The following is a 23,488-nucleotide window of genomic DNA, read 5'->3' on the forward strand; positions in this document are numbered from 1 at the left end:
ATCCTGCCATGGCAAGAGCTAGTTAGGCCCCGGTGACCAAGATTATTGGGGACATGATACTGGAGAAGGCTGATCCCTGATCATTCTGCTGCTCTGAACATGAGTGAAAGCTTGCTTTCAACCACCTGGCAGGCAAAGAGGCAGCAGAAGATGGCACACAGTCTCTTGCTAGCTGTGAGCTGAAGAAGATTGTATTATCTCCAACCTCAGTTGGGGAGAAGACCCTACGTTTTGGAGAACTGGCAGGTCCTGGTGACAGCAAACCTTTTTACTTGGCACTCATTGCCACCCCAAATTTGTTGACCTGTGGAAACGAGAAGTGCAGGAGGATGTTGAAAGCAATTTATCCCACAGAATCTTAAATACCCTTTTAGAACTTAAACCTCCTAATCTGTCAAGATTTTAAATATGCAAGGTAACTTTTAAAAAGTTGCAACATCTTCCTGAAGAGCAACAACAACAACACGACCTACAGTGGTACCTTGGTTTATGATCTTACTGTATTTTTCCGTCTATAAGATGCTCCCATGTATAAGATGCCCCCTATTTTGGGGGGTCTCAGATTTAAGAAAATGGGGGGAGATGGCCCAGAGTATAAGACACCCCCTAATTTTTTACATTTTGACATTTAGGAAAAAACCCTAATCTTACACATGGAAAAATATGGTAATGCGTTCCTGAAATCCGTTCTTAAACCGAGGTGTGCTTTCTTTAAGCAGACCTCCCACCACTGGTGCCCTGCTTCCGTTTGTAGACCAAGGTAAAGTTCGCAAACCGGAACACTACTTACAGTTTTGTGGAGTTAGTAAACCAAATAGTTCGTAAATAGGACTGTTTGTAAACCGAGGTACCACTGTACTTAAGCAGAGATTGAACTTTGGTAAAATTGGTTTTGCTGCTTGGATTACGGCCCTAAATATGAGGCAGAGTTCCTTTCTGAAAGGTTAGAAAATACTGCTTTAAGGTGGGTGGTGAATTAAACCACTGCTTACAAAGTTTTTTGTAGGGCTATGCAAAGTGATATGAGATAGCAACATGATAGGAGCTTGGAGACATTTTTTGGGATGACTTGACTACCTAGAAACTGGGAAGATATTCAGCTCATGTTTTAACATGAAGCTGTCACAAACAGTAATGATTGCCATCAGGTCCACTCTACTGACATTTTGAACTTAAAATGTTCAGTAGGCATACTCTTTGGTGTCAAAACCATTTGGAAGCTGCATGGAAGATTAGTGCAGTGATACATCTACTGTTGCCCACTTGACCTTATCAAATATATTTGGAAGTACACGAAGAATATGAACTCAGGATATTTCTTGGCTAACTGACCTGGATACTTGATATTTTGCTTACTCTGCTATGCTGGTGGTTCAAGGGGGAGGTGAAGAACAGCATTTGGATTGTTTCTAAAAATGACTGACACCCCCCAAAAAAACCCCTTTGATTAATTTGTACTTCTGTTACAGAGATTATGTGCTGGTAAGCTTTCCTTCCTCTGCATGGAAGGTAAGAGAATGGTGGAGGAGGGGCAGAACAACCCATCCCTCTTCCATGAGCCTGCTGCTCACCTATAACTATCAGTTCTGTTAAAGCAAGGTAGTTTTGTAAATCTCTGGCTTCTCCCAAGCACACTGAGAACCTCTTACTTTTCAATGTCCCCATCTTTGATCCAGTTCTTTTGGCACTTGCCATCTCCTTTTGCTATTGGATGGAGTAATGCACAGTAAGTTCTGCATTAGAAGGAGTGATGCATCAAATGCATTAAGAATGGAAGGAAGCAAAATTCAGCTGGTAATAGTGATGCAATTTGTACAACACCATCCTAGGTGGTTGGGAGCACCAACTGCCTGGTTGGTGCAGAGACAACCTTATACAGTGGTACCTCGGGTTAAGTACTTTATTCGTTCCAGAGGTCCGTACTTAACCTGAAACTGTTCTTAACCTGAAGCAGCACTTTAGCTAATGGGGCCTCCTGCTGCTGCTGCGCCGCCGGAGCACAATTTCTGTTCTCATCCTGAAGCAAAGTTCTTAACCTGAAGCACTATTTCTGGGTTAGTGGAGTCTGTTACCTGAAGCATATGTAACCTGAAGCGTATGTAACCCGAGGTACCACTGTATCAGTGTTTGAGGACGGGACATAGATCGCACTCCCCCTCTGAAGTTCCAATGTTAGGAAGACACTCCTAGGATTGTCTGATTAGCCAAAACCTACCTGACCCATTGACATGGTGAGGAGCATTTTTTTTAAAGTCTTCTTTATGCAGCTCTTAACTTCTTATTGGAGCTGTATACATGAGCTATCCTCTAATTTTACTGGTAGGATTGCTTTAAAGCAGATCTAAACATAAGGATGTGTTATAATAATTTGAAAACTGCTGAAGAACTCTCAAGTTTGGTACAGGTATATAATTTCGGTTCCTTAGCCAACTTATTGTTAATCAGGATTGACACCTAAACCAGATCTGAAACAGTGATAAGCAACTTGCAGTGTATGTACACTTAAACAGCATGTGTGTGTCCTGTATAACTTGAATGTTTGTCATCTTACCTTAACAATGCACTTGGTTTAATAAAAAAGATATATTTAAACAATATTTATCATAGCCTGATATAGGGTGCTATATCAGAACTATGAAAAAGGAGTACATACTTTACTGAGAAACTTATTTTGGGGGAAGGCAATTTGTTTTTTACAGTTTCCTTAAACTTCAAAGAGTGCTTGCTCCAGTTCTTTAAGTGACATAAAATCTGCTGAGTAAACCTAGATTAATTTTTTTATGTGTGCCAACTGTAATTCTGAATGGAATAAAAGTTTTCTTCAGAAAGGCTGTTGTTAAAATTCCTATACTAGGTACTGGTTATGAAAGGTGGACATCAGATTTATTGATTCTTTCTTTACCAGTTGCAAGTTCTTGTGACTTCCAAATGCCTTACTGTGATGAAAAAGCCAGGGTCCTGTAGTTGGCATAGTTTCTTTAGCCATCACCTGTTTTGTACTGCTGGATGCAAAAACTGTTGTCTCTCATCTATATACAGTAAAATTAATCAGACCACATTTCTGCTTTTGAGTTGTGGTTGAAATGGTTTGCTAGCTGCCTCATGGCTGCGTATGTCAATGCTATCTTTCTTCCACATCACAGGTAGGAAATTGCTCTAAAATAGAGTATTGATCAACTTTTTTTATAAGACTGGAGCCAACTGTTCTCGAGGGAACACATGAACAGAACAGCATTACTCTGAAACAAGTAGTTAGCCTGCCTATATGCTATCTTCATGATTTTTATAAACCAGTACGGATCTCCTAGGCATCAACTTCATTTGCATGTATCTATATATCTTTTCAGACATAGTTGGGTGGGTGGGTGCGTGCGTGCGAACGTGCATGCACGCACAGAGGGGGAAAAGAACAAAAAAATGATAAATGAACTTGACCAAGTAATTGAACAATTACTGAAATAAGTGTAGCTTCTAGCTTTTGAATTTTACAATTCTTGCTGACGTTCTGGCTGCCTCTGGCCAGAATACCAAAGTGGCAGCACTTGAGTGACACAACCAGAGGAATCTGTTTTCCAGGAGTTGCATAAGTATGCAGGGTTCCTCTTTTCCCCCTCTCTGCAGGATTCAGTGGCATTAGCCAGTTGGAGGAATGGGGATGCAGGTGGGAAAATCATATAGGCAGCTTGCCTGTAATTCTTCTGTGGTAGCTTTATTTTGAAAAGTTATAAGGCATTATTCTGCTAATCGCAGCATTAGGATTTTCAAGATCGTTCCAAAGCCACAAGTGTCTTTGACAGTTCTCACAGCAGCCTACATTTCCACTTTGTGTTTTGGGGAAAAGCATTTTACCACCCACAAGCTGTGTTTCACCTACTGGACATCATATTTGGTTACATTTTGAAGAGGCTATGACTAGCTTGGGATAAGGATGTGCGTTGTAGGAAATAGAATACAGAGCCACTCAATATTTCACAGTATCTGTTCCATTTTCTCCTTTCCTATCTTGTCTGTCCCTCTGCACTCCCATTTCTCCATTTATAAATAAAATAAAATATAGACCCAAATCAAAAAAATAGTGATAACATTGGTGAACCATCTTCTTGGCTGGGCTGCTACCCAGGTGTAGTTCACAAACTGCACTATTCTACCTCATATGATATAAATAAATCCAAGCTGCCTATCAGTTGTTTTCTCAGATGTTGTTTAGGGCAGCTGTGTATCTACTGTATGGATGATGATTATGATTTGTATTCCGTGGGACCGACATGGCATAATATGTCAATTGCTTTGTTCATCCTTGTATCCTCCTCTTGGAATAATTTTAACTGCAACAATTAGAATGTCATATTAAGGAGCTGGGATTTGGACATTTTAAAATTTAAGCAGTTTAGAAACTTGTCCAGTTGTGAGTAATTCAATACATGGCACAGATAACTAGAATAGGCCAAATTATAAATCTATACTGTATGTGCAGTTTGATGCTTTCCTTTCTACCTTGGTCTCTACTCAAACTGAGGGATAGCTCCCTCAGTAGAATATGAGACTCTTATTCTCAGGGTCGTGGGTTCGAGCCCCACATAGGGTGAAAGATTCCTGCACTGCAGCAGGTTGGGCTAGAATGATCCTCGTGGTCCCTTCCAACTCTACAGTTCTATGATTCTATCAAAATAAATGTTAAATGCTCACTTTGTTCTGTTGTACTCATATGCCCATTCACCACTTAAGAAGTAGCTTGCTAACTTCTGGTTACTTAACTTGTGGCCACATCTGTGTCTCTCCCCCCTCCCCAACATATCAATTGCATGTGGTGTGTGCCAGTGTTACATTAAGGATCCCACAAATCTGGAAGGAGAATGCACAGTGTACAAGATATAATGAACATTAGTTATTGGAGCAGCTAGTGACAAGACTAAGGGATGCCGGTGGTGCTGTGGGTTAAACCACAGAGCGTAGGACTTGCCAATCAGAAGGTCGGCGGTTTGAATCCCTGCAATGGGGTGAGCTCCCGTTGCTCAGTCCCTGCTCCTGCCAACCTAGCAGTTCGAAAGCACATCAGAGTGCAAGTAGGTAAATAGATACCACTCCAACGGGAAGGTAAATGGCGTTTCCGTGCACTGCTCTGGTTCGCCAGAAGCAGCTTAGTCATGGTGGCCACATGACGAAAGCTGTATGCCGGCTCCCTCAGCCAACAAAGCGAGATGAACGCCGCAACCCCAGAGTCGGCCACGACTGGACCTAATGGTCAGGGGTCCCTTTACCTTTACCTTAGTAACAAGACTAAATTGAAATGCAGCAAGGACATTGGCCTCAACACACCCTTATTTTGATATTTTGGTTCTAGTAGGTAAGAGTTTTCCTATGCAGATCATCTGAATGGCAACTTATTCTGTCCACAGTAGTTAATTAAATGTTTATCGTCAACACAAATATGGTAGTGAGCAAAATATGGGAATAAAGTACCAACATGGTATGTGTGCACTGGAAATCAATATCTGCCTGTAAAATCTCCCCCATCTCCCAATATTTATATACAAGGAAACACCCACAAGTTTTGATGTTGGAAAGAGTTTGATTCTAAGTTGTTCATTCACGTAAAGGAAAAAGTGATTCCTGCCAATTCTTCCATCTCCAGGCCTCCATCATATTCTGCACCATTCCCAAGGGTCTCCTAAACAGGAACAATCTTTCATTTTCAGGGGGTGTAGGAGCTGCGGAAGATGGGAAATCCTTGTTCCATGTATGTGGACTTTGTTTCATTCATGGGAGGAAAATTAGGATTCAAGCCAAAATGTAAGAATCTGAATTAGAGATCCCTGTGTAAGAGGTGCTTTGCCATATGCTGCTTCAATTACTACTTGCTGATTAAAATTTGTATATGGGATAGTTGTGTGCCTTCCAATTTTTGATGCTTTTATGAAACATTTTTGAAGTTTAACCCTTCAGCTTGATGGGCCTTCTCTGCGATTTGAATTCTCCTTTCCTGCTCTAGTATTTGTTAATGCTAAAAATAATAATTATAGTGTGGACTCCAATGAAGTGCTCACACAACGGGGCCTGCTTCCTCCCCAGTCTCCCCCCATGTGTCTATAAAATCTGCTCTGAGGGACCCACAACAGCTGATTTAGGTAGGAGAAGGGGAAATCCTACTGCTTTAGAAGCAGTCTTCTCATGTAACTTTGGTGCTTTTTTGTAAAAAACTGAAAATTAAAAAAATAATAATTAATGAATGAAAGGTATCTTATTTATTTTTGGCAGAAAAGCCTTTCAGTGAAGCTTAATCCACTGTTGCAAACCTATCCCTGAATAGCTTTGAGCATGTGGAAAGTTCAGCTTGCAAATATTCAAGAGTTTTCACTGACTGTGGCAAATTCCCAGCAAGTTCTTTGTCTGCAGAGACAGAATAGGGGCATGGCTGTGTAAGCTGAAGTTTAGCAGAATGTGCAGGTGCACAGAAGTCATCACATTTTTCTACTCCTTCTTTGTTGCCTATTAGTAATGCTGAGACCAACCGTAGCTAGGGGCATATTATTACAGTGTTGGAGTTAAAGTAACCTCAGTAAGTCACATTCCCTTGATGTGTATGTTTCTTTTCTAAGTTTTGTCTAACTTTTTCTCCCCCAAGCTGCTGTTTGACAGAGGAGCCCCACCAGCCAGTCATGTTTAAGGATAAGTGGTGGAGGTAAGTACCTTTTCCTCCCTATATTTAAGTAGTGTCTTGGCATCTGAGTTGCAATAGCTGTGTTAAGTCTCACTGAAAGGATGCTAGAATAGTTCTGTAATGTTTGCAAATACGTATGTCCACTGACTGTATATATGGTGTTTTGCAGCTTGTTTCATCTTCTGCATTAGGTAGCACTTTTGCTGTTTTTTTCTAAAGTACATGAGTTCCAGTGAAAGTTGTCCATGTAATAAACTTGGAGACTTGGCCATTGCCATAGTAGAATATTTCAAAGCAATTTAGTGAATATACAGAAATATTTTTTATGGAGAATTTCAAGGGTAAGGGGCAAACCAGCAAATGTTTGGGAGCATGAGAAAAGTTCTGACCACACACAATAGAAATAAATAGGAAAAAATTGGCTTTAGTTGCCACTTGGTTCATTAACCACAAATGCCGTGCATTTTCTGACAACATGTAGTGACTCTTGAAATAGCTGCATAGTGAGATCCCCATAGGCAAAGCATTGAATGACAAGGGCTGTTGGATTAGCTGCAGAATCTATGCAGTCTTCTCTAGCAGGATGGAATTTCACAAAACTCTAATCTGTGGTACTACAGGGAGGTCTTTAGCTACAGTATAACAGTCACACCATGCATATATGATTACCACCAAGCCAATAAAATAGTAATCTAGGTTATCTTTGGCCTATCTGTAGTCCATTCTCATTAGCAAATGTTTATCAGATTAAAACATTTTCCCAGAATCATGGGGGACAAAATCTGCCTGTTTTAAAAAAAATGAGATTTTGAGGAGTCTCTTCAGCCTGAAGTAATCTGACTCAGCAGGGTTTTGAACTTTTTTTGTTATTACTAAAAATTCCACCTCTGGCATTCTCCATAGATAATGCAGTTCCCCTGGGTAGTTTGATGGCTAATTCCACAAATTGGAGTGAGCCTGTAAAGTGTTTATGATGTTATAACAAAGGAATCAGTCTGTAATCCCATTCTTTGAATGTTTCAGATGTATGATATAGTTTAACCTTAATGCATATGTGTGATCCACTTTAATTGCAACAAATCTGAGTTTCTGTGCAGTTACTCATCCTATTGTATCCACTTTATAATGGATTGGGGGCTTGCGGCGTATCTAGCTTGGAGTTGTGAATTTTATAGAAAAATTTCCTTTTAAGAATTGGAGGTCATTTCTATCCAAATAAATGGGATGAAATTCTGTATCTGGAATCATTTTTCTTTCTATGTATCACATGACTGTGGTCACATTCAGATTATCAAATATTGGCTTTATAAGGCAAATATTATCAAATATTGGCTTTATAAGGCAAGATATGCATGAGCTTCAGGCACTCATAGCTGCTTTGCTCCTCCCTTTGGATAAGTAGCGAAACAAGTCAGGAAGCTGCAGCTAACCATGACATCCTGTTGTATCTGATATGAGAACTAGTTGTTCATTAGATTTATATAACAGCCCATCAGTAAATATTCCCATGGTGGCTTTCAACAATTTGGGTCCAGAATACCCCAAGGATCACCCTGAACCCTTATATTCTAGTTACAGGTAGGTAGCTGTGTTGGTCTGCTGTAGTCAAAGCAAAATAAAAAAAATTCCTTCCAGTAGCACATTAGAGACCACCTAAGTTTGTTATTGGTATGAGCTTTCGTGTGCATGCACTTCAGGTGTATCTGAAGAAGTGTGCATGCATACAAAAGCTCATACCAATAACAAACTTTGGTGGTCTCTAAGGTACTACTGGAAGGAATTTTTTTATTTTGTTCCTTATATTCTAGCTCAGTCACTGAGATCATCTGCAGAAACTCATTTAGTTGTTCCCTGAGTTGGTGAGGCTTATTTGGCAACAATGAGAAACAGAACCTTCGGTTTCATTGGCCCAGTCCTGTGGAATACCCTGTCAATAGAGACGTACAGTGGGCGCCTTCTGTGCCAACTTTTAAACACATACATAAAACTTTTCTATTCCACCAGGCCTCTGCAGGCAATTAAGAGTACACCCCCCACAATGGTCTGTTGATGTTGGTTTTTAACTTTTTATGATTTTATTGTGTGGTTTTATGTTTTTATAATGTTGTAAACCACTGTGAGATATTTTCATGACACAGTTGTATATAAATGTTTTTATAAATAAATAAAAACATCAAACACAATTTACAGTAATAGGTAATATTCAATAATAATACTGCAAAAAGCTTCATTGTGCAGAGGCACCATAGAATAATTTACTGTACAGCCTCAATTTAAAATGCAGGTTATAAAACCCAGGGTGAATAGAAAGGATTTCAACTGGCACTGAAAAAAGATAAAGAAGGTGTCAGGTGTGGCTCTCTGGGAAGTCTGTTTCATAGCTGATATGCCAATACTAAAAAACCACATCTCCTTAGTTGCCCTCTGCCTCATTTCATTGGTGGAGGCACCTAGGGAAGGGTTTCTGAAGAGAATTTTAAGGTGCAGGTAGGCATACAAAGGAGGACGTGATCTTTTCAAGTAACCTGCTCTTAGGACTTTGCAGGTTAAAACAGGAACTTTAAATTGGGTCAGGAAATATACTCGAAGCAAATAATGGTTAATGCCAAACAAGCCAGGATGCAAAAGCCGACTTCAAACTATGGTTTCATATCCTGACTTGTTTGGATGCCAATACCCATATTTTCCAGTTTGGACGTCCCATTAAATACTTTCTGGTCTGTTTGCTTACTCACCTGAAAGGAGGAATGGTGCTGTTGCATGTGGATTCCTGACACTTGTGCATAACTTCTTATTATGCCATAATTTGTCTTTTGTCCATGGAGAAATAAGATTATTGTGATTTAAACTGTTACCATAGAAAAGCATATAAAAGCATGCCATAAGAACAGCTGCCTTATTCCTAGCTGTATACGTCACAAAATATACTACTACACATCAATAGGATAGTATATATTTATACAAACTAATGGTGGGAATTAATATTGGAGGCATTTGTTGTATCTTTAAGTTTTCAAATGTGTACAAATAAGCCCCTGCTTATTTTTTGTTGGGTAAAATAGTGGTAGCCCAATTTCAATTTTTGTTGGGGAAAATAGTGGTAGCCCAATTGTTGGGTAAAATAGTGGTAGCCCAATTTTCAGTCTATTAACAGAACTTGCTATATGTTACATCACAATGGTAGAATTTGGGATGGCTTTATTTCCAGTGGGTCACTATATTGTGCAGTGTCTGAGAAGGGTAGCAAAGGTGCTAGAGTTTTTCTACAGACAATATTTGCTTGCTTTTGCAGGATATCTCAATTGGTAGAGCATTAAACTCTTAATCCCAGGGTCATGGGTTCAAGTATTAGGACTGGCAAAACAGACTTCCAAACCGGATCCTAGATGTGTCCTGATCATCATAATGGCTCTTAATATGTTCTGTTGGATGTTTTCTCCAGTCTAAACATTATATATCTCTATCAACTTCTCTCAAAATTCATGCAGGATCTGCCAAGACTGAGCTTCATTTGTATGGTCCATTTTATCATCTTACACAGCTTATGCATGTGATTCGCACTTAATCACAACAAGCGTATTACAAGGCTGTTCAGTTATTGTTAACTTTATTAATGCTCCCTTTCTTAATATTCAAGTTGCTTTGAGTTCACTTGCTTACTTCCTCATCTACCTGCCTGTAGTGTGACATAATTATAGCTGTTTGCCTTTTCCACTTACCCAAAGCAATATACCTGAAGGAGCAGGTTGTGTTATTTAATATTTTGTTGGAAACTGCCCAGAGTGGCTGGGGAAACCCAGCCAGATGGGTGGGGTATAAATAATAAATTATTATTATTATCTGTTCCTGTGAGTCTGAACAAGACCCACTTTTAATGCTGCTGCCATTCTGCTGCTCACGTCTACAAGAACCAGTCATTTTAGACATTTGAGATTCCTAAGAGAGCCTTTGCTAATGGCCTTTGGTACCTACAAAATATTTTGGCGCTGGCAATGTGGAATCTGGTCCCTGCTTCTGGTCCTTGCCTGAAAGAAGATATTTTGCTTTTTCCCATTTTTTTTTAGTTTGTAATAACATAAAATTTATTAGAAATATAGAGCAATGTGTTGAGTTACATTGCCTTTCCTTAATACCATGGTGATAAGCTGCCAAATCCAGCCTCGTGTAGCACAACGCATATTAAAATTGGGGTATGCTTGTTACGGCTCTGACAAAATCTTCCTTGCCTTCCAGTATACCAGCTCTGTTGGTAGGGAGGTATAGTTTCTATATTTAATATAGCATTTGGTTTTGGAATATTTTTTCATAAGCTTTGTGTTCCACCTGCAGTGGAAATGCACTTAATCCCCATGGTAAAAAAAAATGCTTGAAAAGTTTAGGATTGAGAAGAGAGTAAACTAGCTGCATGTTTTTTCAATGTGAATAACCTTAATCTGTGCATGATGTGTAACCCTAGTTTTTTTGTTTTAACAGTAGATAAGCATGAGACCACCGTGGCACAGCTGCATGTGTATTCACTCTTGAAGCAATTGCACACTTTATTGGCTGACAATCTTGGCATTTTTCAGCAAAAACAAATTTTAAGGGCACAGAACATCTGTGTCTGACTTGTCAAATAAACTTGCTTGGTGTCATCTGATGGAGCCTTCTGGTAGTGAGCAACTCTATGATGATCCTGACCTTGGAGGAAAGTCTCAAGATCCAGAGACCAAAAGGCAGCATGAATCGGAGCAAAAGCTATCCAAAATTACCCACAATGCCTTGGAGAATATTAATGTGATTGGTCAAGGGTTGAAGCATCTTTTCCAGCATCAACGTAGGAGGTCCTCAGTGTCTCCCCATGATGTTCAGCAAGCTCAGGTTGATTTGGAGCTTGAAACGGAATTGGAAAATCAAAGCACATGTGCTGAAATTGATGGTGTCTCTACCCACCCTACAGCTCTGAACAGAGTTCTACAACAAATCAGAGTGCCACCTAAAATGAAGAGAGGAACAAGCTTGCATAGCAGACGGGGCAAGGCAGAGCCTCCAAAGGGAAGCCCCCAAATCAACAGGAAGTCTCTCCAGGATATTCATTCAGGCCGGCCCAGATCCTCATCAACTACTGATGCCCCTACTAATATGTCTGTGCTGGAGATGGCCTCTCCTATCTGTCTAGCTGGTGAAGAGGTTGCATCAGCAGATCGGGTGAGTTCTGTTTATAGCAAAGTGTTGGATGCTGAAGCATTTCTTTGAAAAAAATCTGAGCATTGAATATAGTAGCAAGGGCAATAAATGTGTGTGTGTATGTCTATATGTATATTTCCTTGAAAGCCATGTACCTGAGTAAAGAAGAACATAGTATAATGTTCTTGCTGCACTGGTAATAAGAGAAGATGGCTGCAAACCAGCTCTCTAATGCAACAGCTTGTTGGCAATAAAGAACAGTAGATGCTGACTTACTTTTTTATTTTTGGAAGTTGTTTAGCTTGTGGAAGTAGCAGAATCTCCCAAGTAGACTGCTTTGCACATAATAATTGATTTTTTCTCTCCAGCAAGTCCATCATTGGATTCAATTTAAGATGTAAGGATCTGTATGGCCAAGAGGTAAATGGTAGTATGCAATTCCAACTGTGCAAGTTGCTGCTGTGTATAGTGTTCTTTATAGTGTGCTTTTTATTGTATTTTATGTTGAAAACTTTTAATAACTTTTTATTGGGGAAAAATGTATTGAGCCATATTGAAGCTTACTGTTTAATTAGATAAACTTGGTTCTGGGTATGAAATATTTTGGTCTGCAGTATAGAAGGTACGCAGAAAGATCTATGTGACAGTTCTTTTTTGAGGGAGAGGGCAGGAAGTGGTGGTTCCATATCTTGCTGAAACTGAGGAATGGAACTGCTAGCCCTAAAGTCAGTGCAGTCATATCTGTGTTTCCCAATTAATTCCATTTGGTTTAGTTAATGAGCAGTGCTTCCTGTTCAGATATCTAATGAAAAGTTACAGAAGGATATGGTGGAAACTTTTAACATCGCAGTGGCTATCACAGCAGGAGACATTGCGCAAGTAAAACAGCGGACTGACTGAGGTGATGAGGCATGGAAGCCTGTGGGGTAGGGTGCATTGATATGGGGATCATCAGTACTCTTCAACATAGGTGGAGGAAGCAGAACTTGAAGAAACAGGGAATTAAGCTAATGAATTTAGGAGAGAAGAAGCAAGTGTGTTGCAGCTGGGACAAGGACAGGTTGGAGTGGAACAGACTCTTGAAGCATGGACTCATAGTTACTGATCTGTTGTGTGTGTTATATGGAAGTGTACCAATTCCAAGTTAACTTGTGTGTGTGGAGGTTTTCTTTATGCATGCATAGATGAGATGGAACACATCTCTTCAATAAAAGAAGGTCACTGTGAGATAGTAATTATGAACATCAGCCTTGCTTGGCAAGGTAAAGATACTCTGCTCTGTGTTTTGCACACCTTTTTATCAATCATGAAAGTATGGACATTAGCGTTTCCTTGAGTTGCTCTTGTGGAGTGGAGAGGACTGAAACAAAGTCTTATTTTTAAGCATATCTACAACCCAACAGTAGGCACCCCTCCTCACCACTTTTTAGTAGCAAAACAAGACTTTAACTGTTAACATTTTGTAAAGGTGGTTGGTTTTGATTGTGAAGAGAATATAAATAAAAAGGCCTGGTCCAGCCAATGAAGGAAACCAGATTTTCTTCCCCCCACTCCATGCTTATGATGTCAGCCAAACATGCAACCAGGAAACTCTTTCCCCTCCCGTTCTCCCTAACAATATAAAGGGCTCAGTCTTGCCCATGAATAAACCAGGTTCCCTGCTCTCCTTCCCACCAGTCAAACGTGTTTTTGGAATAGTTTGCCTCCACTCTCATTGAAATGTGTGTTTGGGTGTGCATGTGTGTGGCAATGATGAACGTAGAAATGAAACAATGAACTCACATAGATACATTGCTGATTACAAAGACTGGTAGGCTGGCTAGCCATAGAAAAGAAGAAAGGCTTGTGCTTGTGGCTGCTTTAATCTTGTGCTTGCAAATGGAAGAAAAAGTACCTCAGCCTCAGAAAAGAGCATCAAGTAACATGCAACTGGTTGGCTCAGATCAAAATGCTTTCTTTTGATTGGTTGGGAAGGCTCTTCATAGTTCTTGCCTAATGCTATGAAACAAGAACAGACTGTATCCAAATGTGATACATTATATTGCATATGAATGATAAGGAACATAAGAGATTGGGCTACAGCTTGGGGGGGGGGCTTGGGGTTAGGATGGGCAGTGCTCCACTTGTACTAAGTGAAGAACTTCCATTGATCCCTAACTAACATGAAAACACCTGTATAAAAAGGCAAATTAATATGTGACTCAAACATCTCTAGGAGCTTCCCCAGGGAAGAAGCTGCATTATTATTATTATTATTATTATTATTATTATTATTATTATTATTATTATCATTATCGGGGGGGGGGGAAATCCCCATCAGCTTCTCTGCCCATGTGTCGTTAGTGGTAATGGGACCACTGTCTTTTATAGCACTGTTACAGTACAGTCATACCTTGGTTCTTGAACGCCTTGTGACTCAAATGTTTTGGTGAGTTCTGGTTCCGGTTTGTAAACGTTTTTTGGAAGCCGAACATCCGATGCAGCTTCCACGGCTTCCGATTGAGTGCAGGAAGCTCTTGCAGACAATTGGAAGCTGCCCCTTGGTTTTCGAACATTTTTGAAAGTCGAATGGACTTCCGGAACAAATTCCTTTTGAGAACCAAGGTACAACTGTATATCTAAAGCAGAATATGCTCATAAGTTATCTCATTTAATCTTATAATTCTTCGTTTTAGTTTTGTCTTCTGGGAAACAAATCAAGAGTCTATAGGAAACTTTGTTCCTATGTGTCTCGTTATATTATATGAACTGTAGTGGCATCATCAAATTCATGAAGAGCTAGGTGTAGTCTTGTATTGTCCAAGACAAAAGTTGATTCTGTCCTTCCAAAGACATTATGGCAAACTGGGTAGTAGCAGAGTGTTGAGTGGATTTTGGCCAAGTGAGACATTCCTCACTGTATATTGTGTAAGTAAAGAAATGCTTCATATTAAATTCTGTCCCCCCTCCCCTCAAAATGCAGCTCCATAAAACTTAGTGTGCTAACATAGAAAGACTTTTTTCAAAAAAAAAATAAATCAAAACCCACACATCAATATGGAACAAAGGTAATTTTGCAAGCTTTAGACAGAGCCCATCTTGGTAGCCTTTTTAAATAATAATAATAAAAGAATAGAAAAAGACATTTGCATTCTTTCTTTATTGACAGTGACATAACTATGTCATGCTATCTTAATTCAGCACAGTAAAGAGTTCTAAACAACTGTGGTATAAGATAAGAGTATCCTGGTGTACCAATTGAGCTTGAAGTGTTTGAAATTCATTTGAATTTCAGATAAAACTTATTCTTATCAAAAATACATATCAAATTGTAGGTGGCTGTTCTCATACTATCTTTAATGTTTTATGGAAAATATGAGATACTTCCTTTATTGTTCATTGTGTTTTCTGTTTTATGCACTAGCATAGATATGAAACCAGTGTTCATTATTGATGCTCGGTACAGTTATACAGTGGAACTTGAAGACCATGAACTGTTGACTCTGAGCAAACAACACCAGTTCCGGAAAGTTTGATCAGTTACCTTTAAACTAACCTGGATTTGAGACGGATTTCAGCAGATTAACTGCATTCTATTCTAACAACAGCAAGAGTCCTGTGGCCCTGTAAATTTTACTGATTTGTACTAATTAAAGCTTGATAAGCACCAGAGAGTTAAACTTTTACCCTAATTGTTATAATCCACTTACTCTTGCTTACAAAGCTTTGTGCAGCGGGTAAACTGATTTACAGCACAATCCTGCACAACTACTCAAATGTAAATCCTGTTGAGTTGAATGGGACTTACAACCCAATATATTTATATTGGGTTGCGGCCATAGGGTGATGCCAAGCTGTAGTCATACTTGGAGCAGACCCTTGGAATCAGTGGACTTATTGATCTCTATGTATTCGGAGTATGGTTAATGTTGGCTGTTATCTGTAGCATTTAACGTTTGAAAAGACAGTATGCTAGGTGATCATGAAAATGGCATTTTAAAGAAATAAAGCCAAAGTGACTCATACAAGAAGTGCCAAAGTGACTCATTCAAGAAGTGTAGCACATAATTGGTGCTAGCAGTCTACAGGAAGGAGCTATACTATCTCTGCTTACCCTTCTGCTGGTTCTACTGGAATGTCATCTTTTTAGGAAGCTTATATCTGACAACAGCTGGTCAAGGCACATTAATGAAAGAGAACTTGCTGTCTCCTTTCCATCGTATCTGGTGTGGCTGGCTGTTAAACGGTGTAGTGGCAAAGGAAAAACCATGTGGCAGGTTTTCTGATTGTAACAATGAAGGGGCCTTGATCTGCTGGTGGTTGTCCTACAAGCTCAAGAGTGATTCCTTTGGTAATCTAAAATGATGCATTAGTGCTTATAGCATGTCTGTTCCCTGTATGTCTGTTCCACCACCAATGATAATGATAATGATAATAATAATAATAATAATAATAATAATAATAATAATAATATACCACCCTATACCTGGAAGCTTAAAGGGGCACTGATCACCTCCCTGGCCCAGCCAGCTGTTCCCTTCTTGCTGGTTTTTATCAGCCAAGAAGGGCAAGGGTCTAGAGCGCAAGTGGTCACCCTGACTAATCTGAGCACCTTGTCCACATCTTTGAGTCTTACCAACTGAAACTCATCCAACATAACAGGACTAGACTGTGCTCTGGACACCCTGTGAGATTCATCTGCTATAACAGCAGAATCAAGGTCTTAGTGGATGCAAGCGATTTTATCCTCAAAATGCTTTGCAAACAGCATTTTGCAAACTACTGTTGGTTCTATCACCTCCTTTGGGTCATCCTGTAAAAGACCTCGTACAGCCTGGAAAAGCGTTGCCAGATGCCATAATGAGGATGCCATGGAGGCAGCAAAGTATGCCTTCTTTGCTGCTTTCACTGTCACTAGGTAAGCTTGATGATGAGCCCTTACCGTTGTTCAGTTGCATTCATTCAGATCTTTCCTCCACTTGCGTTCAAGCCATCTCCCAGCTTGTTTCCTCACCCTAAGCTCTGGAGTATACTGGGGGGGGGGGGTCAAACGGGCTCCACGAAGTGGGAGAGGGTGCTTACTTACTCCCCCCACCCTTAGTGAGCTCTTCTTAATACTTTTATTTTCTGTTACATACTTCAGTTTACTGTTTACCGGATCCTTGAATAAGCCAGAAGTGTTCTGAGACTTTGACAAGTTCTTGATTGGGAACCATAAGCCCAAACTTTTGTGCTTGATTTTATGGAGCTTGTTGACCTAGATCAGGGGTCAGCAAACTTTTTTAGCAGGGGGCCAGTCCACTGTCCCTCAGAACTTGTGTGGGGCCGAACTATTTTTTTTGGGGGGGGGGGATGAACAAATTCTTATGGCCCACAAATAATCTAGAGATGCATTTTAAATAAAAGCACACATTCTACTCATGTAAAAACACGCTGATTCCTGGACCATCGGTGATTGGGCTGGATCCAGCCCCAGGGCCTTAGTTTGCCTACCCATAACCTAGATGTTGTCTTGTCCAAGTATAATGGATGTATTTGTTGTACAGGTGGTTTTTAAACACACAAATTATAAAATGATGTTCCTCATAGGAAGTGGTGGTCACTTTAAAAGAGGGACAGTTATATGGAATCCTTTTGTAGAATAAGAATTTTGCAGACCAGTTTCTGGAGATTCTTTCAGTTGTGATGGAAAAAAAAGAGAGCTCTAACTTCCAAATTACTTGTATTCTGGTGAGGTTAAACTACGGAAAGCTTGATAAGCAATCTTAATTATTAAAACTTGCATGATGGATTTTCCTAGTTCTTGAAAGGACACTGGCTGCAGAACAGGCCTGTTTGGTCAATTGAACCCCAAAGCAATGAGTGCGTGCTATTTTTTATCCCTGCTCCTTAGAGGTTTACTAGACTTCCTTATTGCCTATAGGCTAGAGAAGAAGCGAAAACTAGAGCATGAGTCTGTGAAAAGTTTAAATGGCCAAAGTTTAAATGGTTTAGTGATGAATTGAAACACTAATGAAACTAACCGAAAAGTCATGGAAGAAGATCGGGATAGCCAAGGATCAGAGAGTGATGTAAGTTAAGAGAATATTTAAAAATTTCTGTGTTAAAGTGCTTTCTTTCTTTCTTTCTTTCTATCAAGCTTTAAAGGTGTCCATCACAAATTACCTGAGCCTATCTGGTGTTTGGCTCATATTATCTGCTCTCAAATTTCATACAGTTCTGTAAAAAACAACAACCATAGCACTGTGTGTGTGTGTGTGTGTGTGTGTGTGTGTGTGTGTGTCTGTGTGTGTGTATACGTATGTGTACAATAGATATATGCAGTGCTTTTTTCCTAAAAAAAATGTTTAGGGGTACTCTCATTTTCCTACTCATATTGAAATTGTGGGGCACCTCAATGAGGCCAAACTTAGATTCACAAAATGTTTAGGGTTATGCGTACCCCTGGGTTCCCCCAGGAAAAAAACACTCCATATATCCCTGTAATAGTGAATGTGGGAGGTACAAAGCTTCAGATTTTTCAAATCAGAATTTGGAGTAGATATCTTGGTTAATAAGAGTTCATTTTATTTAAAATGCCCAAATGAAGTGTTGTTGCCTTGTACAGAGATAGGATTGCATTGTTGTGTGTTGGAACAAGATAAGAAATGTTTAGATGGCAGTAAGTGGGCTAATTGCATATTGATAGGCAGTCTCAGAACTGCAAGATTGCATTACAAGCTGACATAAATCTCTGTCTTTGCATTGTGCAAAGAGACCTTGTCTATACTAGGCACTATTACTGGATCAGTGAATACCCAGGATGTAAGAGTATGGGCTGTTAGGAACAACATGCAATAGTTGAGGTGTGTGTGGGTAGACTTTTCATATTCTTTCTTGCCAGTAAACAAATAGGCCCACAGTAGGAAATATTTCAGACTCTGAGCTATTTAGCCAGTTAAGAATTCAAGTGGAGCTCCATGGTCAAAAGGTAAATGCCTGCACACATGACAAATGCACACAGAGGTATAATGTTCTCTGATGTGCTGGCGAGGCCAAGGTTTTTATTAGTGTGCAGTTGGAAACAAAATGTGCATTTGGGAGAAAAATTGTGCAGTTGGAAAGCTGATAATGTGCGGCTGGAAAAGGGGGGGTGGTGGTTAGACACATTAGGCATATGCGTTTATAAAGCACTTAAATTACAGGCAAAATCAGGGACAGCATGTACCCAAATTATATAAAGGTGGGTTGTGCTCAGTATCCATACTTAAACTGTCCAAACCATATTGAAACACCTCCTTCTTTTTGGCTGGTAGCTCCTTTTCTGTACATTCGTCTCTGGGAAGATTACCGGTATGCTTTGCTGTATTTGTATCCTTGTATTCTTTTTTGTGCCTGCTAAGTTGCTGAACTAAGGCAGATTGATAAATGAATCATCACTGTATTGTAGATGGTAACTACGGACTCCTGTGGAGAAACTGCCACTGATGCAGAGTGTAAGCAAGGAAGTAAAGCATGTTCAGCCTCTTTTTTCCTCCTCCTCCTCCTCCTTTTTTAAAGTGTGGAGTGACTGATGAGGAATTTGTGCAGTTGGAAAATTGTTTAACAAACAAACAAACTAACTAACTAAACAAACAAAAAACCTAGGCTAGACCTCAACTTGTACCAGAACTTGGCTTCAGAACCAATTTCAGTTGTTAGCTATAGTGTTTGTGGAGGGGGCAGAGAGAGAAGTGGGAGAAGTCATGCAGCTGTGCATATATAACATTTGTTTTCAACACAAACTAAAACACTTCTGTTTCAGCAAGTCTACCCAATCATTTAATTTTATTATGTATACTTTTTCTTAAAGTTTGTGACTTATATGCCTATTTTGAAAAGTATTTGAAAGCTGTGGCTTTTGTTAAGACAGTATTGGATCAGAGGAACAATGGCTATAAATAGCAAAACAACGGGGGAGTGTGTTTAAAGATATTTCTCACCCCTTGAAACAGCAGTTTCTGCATGGTAAACTGAATATTTTGCTGTGTAGAATTTACTACCGCAACTTGGATGTGAAATATTATTTACTTAAAGCCATGAGGCAGTTGACCTGAATTCCATTTCCTAGCCTCAGAACATTTCTCTTAAGTGACTGCTGTTCTCACAGAAGAAAAATGAATCGGAGAGACTTCTCAAACTTTACCATTTTGCCAATAGAGGGTGCTGTGGATCTTTTGACCTCTGTATTTCAAAAGACTAATGTTATAGCTAATGTAGAATGGTAAAATAACTAAATCATGACTTCCAGTATTTGGTTTGATAACAACTCAAAAATTTTGGGGAGAAGTGATTCTTTGCCAACTCACATAAAGGCAGAATGTAAATATGCCTATGCATTTCTCTTACGTTATTTGAAAGCTGTAGTCAGTTTTCCATTTTTTTGGAGGTAAGTCATTAAACCAAGCCTCTATATATTACATAGAACATGCCCCACAACACTTTGGGTAAGCCATACTCAGACTGAAAATATCCACCCAAACATCATATAGATCTGTGTATTTTAAAGAGTACTCATAATATCAACTGCTGCATTGCCTAAAATATCAGTTAGAGCTCATATATAGTTAATGCATATCCTTGTGAGTAATAATACTTAACTTTTATATAGAACATTTCAAGTGTTCAGAGTGCTTCACATAATCAAGTCTTACATTGAGTAATAAATAATAATAATAAATAAATTTTATTTATATCCCGCCCTCCCCAGCCGAAGCCGGGCTCAGGGCGGCTAACAACAATAAAACAGTACAAAAGTACAGCACAAACAACACTCTAAAATCATTCATTATAAAATTAATTCAAATCAAGCCACTGGCAACCATTGGGCCAGAGCTCCGCGAAGATTGCCAAGGGAGGGAGTCAGGCTGTGCCCTGGCCAAAGGCCTGGTGGAACAGCTCTGTCTTGCAGGCCCTGCGGAAAGATGTCAAGTCCCGCAGGGCCCTAGTCTCTTGTGACAGAGTGTTCCACCAGATCGGAGCCACAGCCGAAAAAGCCCTGGCTCTAGTTGAGGCCAGCCTAACTTCTCTGTGGCCTGGGACCTTCAAGATGTTTTTATTTGAAGACCGTAAGTTTCTCTGTGGGGCATACCAGGAGAGGCGGTCCCGTAGGTACGAGGGTCCTAGGCCGTATAGGGCTTTAAAGGTTAAAACCAGCACCTTAAACCTGATCCTGTACTCCACCGGGAGCCAGTGCAGCTGGTATAGCACCGGGTGAATGTGGTCTCGCAGCGAAGACCCCGTAAGGAGTCTCGCTGCAGCATTCTGTACCCGCTGGAGTTTCTGGGTCAGTCTCAAGGGCAGCCCCACGTAGAGTGAGTTAGAATAATCCAGTCTGGAGGTGACCGTCACGTGGATCACAGTGGCTAGGTCAGGGCGAGAGAGGTAAGGAGCCAACTGCTTAGCTTGGCGGAGATGGAAAAATGCCGCCTTTGTTATAGCTGCAATCTGCGCCTCCATGGAAAGGGAGGTGTCGAAGATTACACCCAAACTCTTAACGGACGGTGCTGGCACTAATTGCGCCCCTGCAAGAGATGGGAGTTGCCCCCCCAATCCCATATCGTCCCGTCCCAGCCACAGGACCTCTGTCTTCGAAGGATTTAGCTTCAACCGGCTCCCACGTAACCATCCAGCCACAGCTTCCAAACATCTGGTCAGTGTGTCTGGGGCCGAGTCAGGATGGCCATCCATCAACAGATAGAGTTGGGTGTCATCGGCATACTGATGGCAACCCAGCCCAAAACTCCGGACAAGCTGGGCGAGGGGGTGCATAAAGATGTTGAAAAGCATCGGGGAGAGTATCGCACCCTGAGGTACTCCACACACCAAGGAGTGGCGCGATGACAATGAGATTAGATAAAAGAGGCTTTTGCTGGAGTAAATGGCAGATCACTTCTTTGAAAAGCAGTAACTTCAAGTCCCTGTCAGGGAAAAAGGTGGGATATAAATAAATATAAAATAACAATAATAACAACAACAACAGCTGAGGAAGATTTATTGGGCAGCGGAGGCAGTATGTTGATTCTTTCTGCTTTTCTTTCCTCTCTGGGAACACAGGGTAGAAGCATAGTAAGTTAGCCTCTGAAGCTGTTCTCCTGCTCTGGCCAGCTATTGGAAATCCTGTTGAAAGGGAACCAATCCCTTTCCTTCAAAGTTCAAATTGCTCTCTGAAGACTCATTAACATGATCCCTCAGTGTGCAATCTCTGCCCAAAATTATTGTTTTCAGTTTTGCTATGGAACTTAGAACCCAGCTTTCATATTCTGTCCACCTGCCAACCTATCAGTTCGAAAGTGCACCTGTGCAAGTAGATAAATAGGTACCGCTGTGGCAGGAAGGTAAATGGTGTTTCCGTGCGTTCTGGGTTCCAACACGGTGTTACGTTGTGCCTTTACCTTTTACCCACTCTGCAGTATCAACATTGAATGAATTTTCGTTTACGCTAACTCAGTAACTCCTTGAATTTATTAATTTATGCAACACACATAAATACTTTAACGAGCTTGCAGTTTAGCGTGTGATGTCTCACTCAAGTCTCAGTTATAGTATGCTAATTTGATTTAGGCTGCAATCCTGTGTGCCCTTAATCCGCTTGCAGTGAATTAATTGGAATCATGTAATGCACCTCCCATAACACAGACTGAGTTCATTTTGCACACTTTATTTGTTGACAGTGGTTACCCTACATTCCTCTTCTTCCAAGATTCTTGTAGTTTTTGAAATTTTAGAAGTAGAGTGATTTCCATTTCTGTAACTTAATTGCTCAGCTTTCTTATTTAATACAGCATTAATTTGTAACATTTAACAAGGACTTCCGTTGCTTTTTATAAATTATAATAAAATGGACAATTATAATAAACCTAGACAGCATCTTAAAAAGCAGAGACATCACCTTGCCAACAAAGGTCCGTATAGTTAAAGCTATGGTTTTCCCAGTAGTGATGTATGGAAGTAAGAGCTGGACCATAAAGAAGGCTAATCACCGAAGAATTGATGCTTTTGAATTATGGTGCTGGAGGAGACTCTTGAGAGTCCCATGGACTGCAAGAAGATCAAACCTACCCATTCTTAAGGAAAATCAGCCCTGAGTGCTCACTGGAAGGACAGATCCTGAAGCTGAGGCTCCAATACTTTGGCCACCTCATGAGAAGAGAAGACTCCCTGGAAAAGACCCTGATATTGGGAAAGATGGAGGGCCCAAGGAGAGGATGAGATGGTTGGACAGTGTTCTCAAAACTACTAACATGAGTTTGACCAAACTGCGGGAGGCAGTGGAAGACAGGAGTGCCTGGCATGCTCTGGTCCATGGGGTCACAAAGAGTCAGACATGACTAAACAACTTAACAGCAACAAAATTTGTGTACCGCCCTTCATCTGTAGATCTTAGGGTGGTTCACAGCCTAAAAATATGAGATAAAAAACACACACAAAAGGCATTATAAAAGCAAGAACAGAAACAAACCAATAACCCCCACTCCCCACCACCACCTGGCACAAACACAGTTAAAAGAGTATATAGGGTGTCAATCACATTTTTGCCTGGCTCCTAAGGGTGTATAATGAAGGCGCTTGCCAATCCTCTCTGGGGAGAACATTCCACAGATGGCAAGCCACTGCAGAAAAGGTGGCAGTTGTGTGTTTATCTCCACATTTCAGTTGTCTTAACTG

The 23,488-nt window shown here is 40.3% G+C and overlaps 1 protein-coding gene across 3 annotated transcripts in view; it reads left to right on the forward strand.

The window, feature by feature from the left end:
• TMCC1 (transmembrane and coiled-coil domain family 1) overlaps positions 1–23,488 on the forward strand; it is a 108,782-nt gene that overhangs the window by 8,729 nt on the left and 76,565 nt on the right. Inside the window, exons 2-3 of one of the 3 annotated variants that reach the window (XM_028719278.2) lie at positions 6,623–6,679; positions 11,132–11,845. In XM_028719278.2, the coding sequence (XP_028575111.1) occupies positions 11,297–11,845 (549 nt within the window). In that variant the 5' untranslated portion in view covers positions 6,623–6,679; positions 11,132–11,296. Of the gene's footprint in view, positions 1–6,622; positions 6,680–11,131; positions 11,846–23,488 lie in introns of those variants that run through there. The other 2 variants (XM_028719279.2, XM_028719285.2) reach the window with 2 other exon arrangements.

This window comes from Podarcis muralis, chromosome 2 (genome assembly GCF_964188315.1).
Source record: "Podarcis muralis chromosome 2, rPodMur119.hap1.1, whole genome shotgun sequence".
NCBI lineage: Eukaryota > Metazoa > Chordata > Lepidosauria > Squamata > Lacertidae > Podarcis > Podarcis muralis.